Raw genomic sequence first — 1,089 nt, 5'->3', positions numbered from 1 at the left:
TACATTCTCCTTTCACATACATATATTCTTGCTTTCACACACTTACATTCTCCTTTCACACACATATATTTGTACTCTCACACACATACATTCTCCTTTCACATACATATATTCTTGCTTTCACACACTTACATTCTCCTTTCGCATACATATATATATATATATATATAAAATGTATGTATGTCTGAAGAAAATATGTGTATGTAAGAGAAGAATGTATGTATGTGTGAGAGAGAGTATAGTGGAAACGGAAGGCGTATAGTGGAAGCGGAAGGCAGGTTAGGCTCGATCAGGGTCACCGGGACAGGTCCTGATAAGCATGGCTGACGTAGATGAGGTGGCCGCTGGAGCACTTCAGCAAGCTATTGGGGTTTTAAGAAATATTTTATCATCTCCTGAAACGGTTACATCTTTGGCCTCGTCCCTTGAGCGACCAAGTACAGGCTCATCTGCACGTAATAACTACATACAGCACGGTGGAAAGTGAGATGAGGACACTTTTCAGGCCTGGCAGCTCAGTCGGTGCTTCGGCAGGTCAAGCTGCTAACGTTACTCAAGGCCAAACTGGAGGATTGCGGCAATCTTTGCGATATCAGACTCAGAAACACTTTGGCAGCTGGAGCTCCCGGTCAAGGAAAAGGTAAGAACAACGTACATTTATAACTTAACAATACCTAATGACGTTAAACGTGAGTTCGCAAGCCAAAACTTTTTCGGAGTGCCTATTTACACTGTGCAAATAGCCCGCCTTGTTGGCAGAGGATATTTACACTAACTCTGCCCCCCAACGTATGATTCTGATAGTCAATATTACAAAAGACAATCGTCAGCTCCAGTGGCGCAGATGGTAAAACGTGAGACATACTCATTTTGACACGATCGACCCGGGTTCGAATCCGCTTTTTGGCGACCTTTTTTTCTCCCTTTTCAAATTTCAAATCACATCAGAAAAGCATTTAATTTTAATAAAAATAAAGGAAATAATCAAAAAGTTGAAGATAAAGTATCGGATAGGGTTAGGGTAGGTGTAGGGAGGGCTTTATTGTCCCAATAAGGTGGCATCCATTTAATAATTAAAATTATAATTTA

The 1,089-nt window shown here is 40.8% G+C and overlaps 1 protein-coding gene across 1 annotated transcript in view; it reads left to right on the top strand.

Moving 5' to 3' along the window:
• The first annotated feature begins 488 nt into the window (after window positions 1-488).
• Window positions 489-1,089, top strand: part of LOC107698179 (uncharacterized) — a 4,479-nt gene continuing 3,878 nt past the window's right edge. Inside the window, exon 1 of the mRNA XM_016499136.1 lies at window positions 489-640. Within this exon, the coding sequence (XP_016354622.1) occupies window positions 489-640 (152 nt within the window). The remainder of the gene's footprint in view (window positions 641-1,089) is intronic.

This window comes from Sinocyclocheilus anshuiensis, unplaced genomic scaffold, assembly GCF_001515605.1.
Source record: "Sinocyclocheilus anshuiensis isolate Anshui unplaced genomic scaffold, SAMN03320099.WGS_v1.1 scaffold3459, whole genome shotgun sequence".
Taxonomy (NCBI): Eukaryota; Metazoa; Chordata; class Actinopteri; order Cypriniformes; family Cyprinidae; genus Sinocyclocheilus; species Sinocyclocheilus anshuiensis.
Note: the sequence above shows the minus strand (reverse complement) of the source record. Positions and strands in the feature narration are given on the sequence as shown.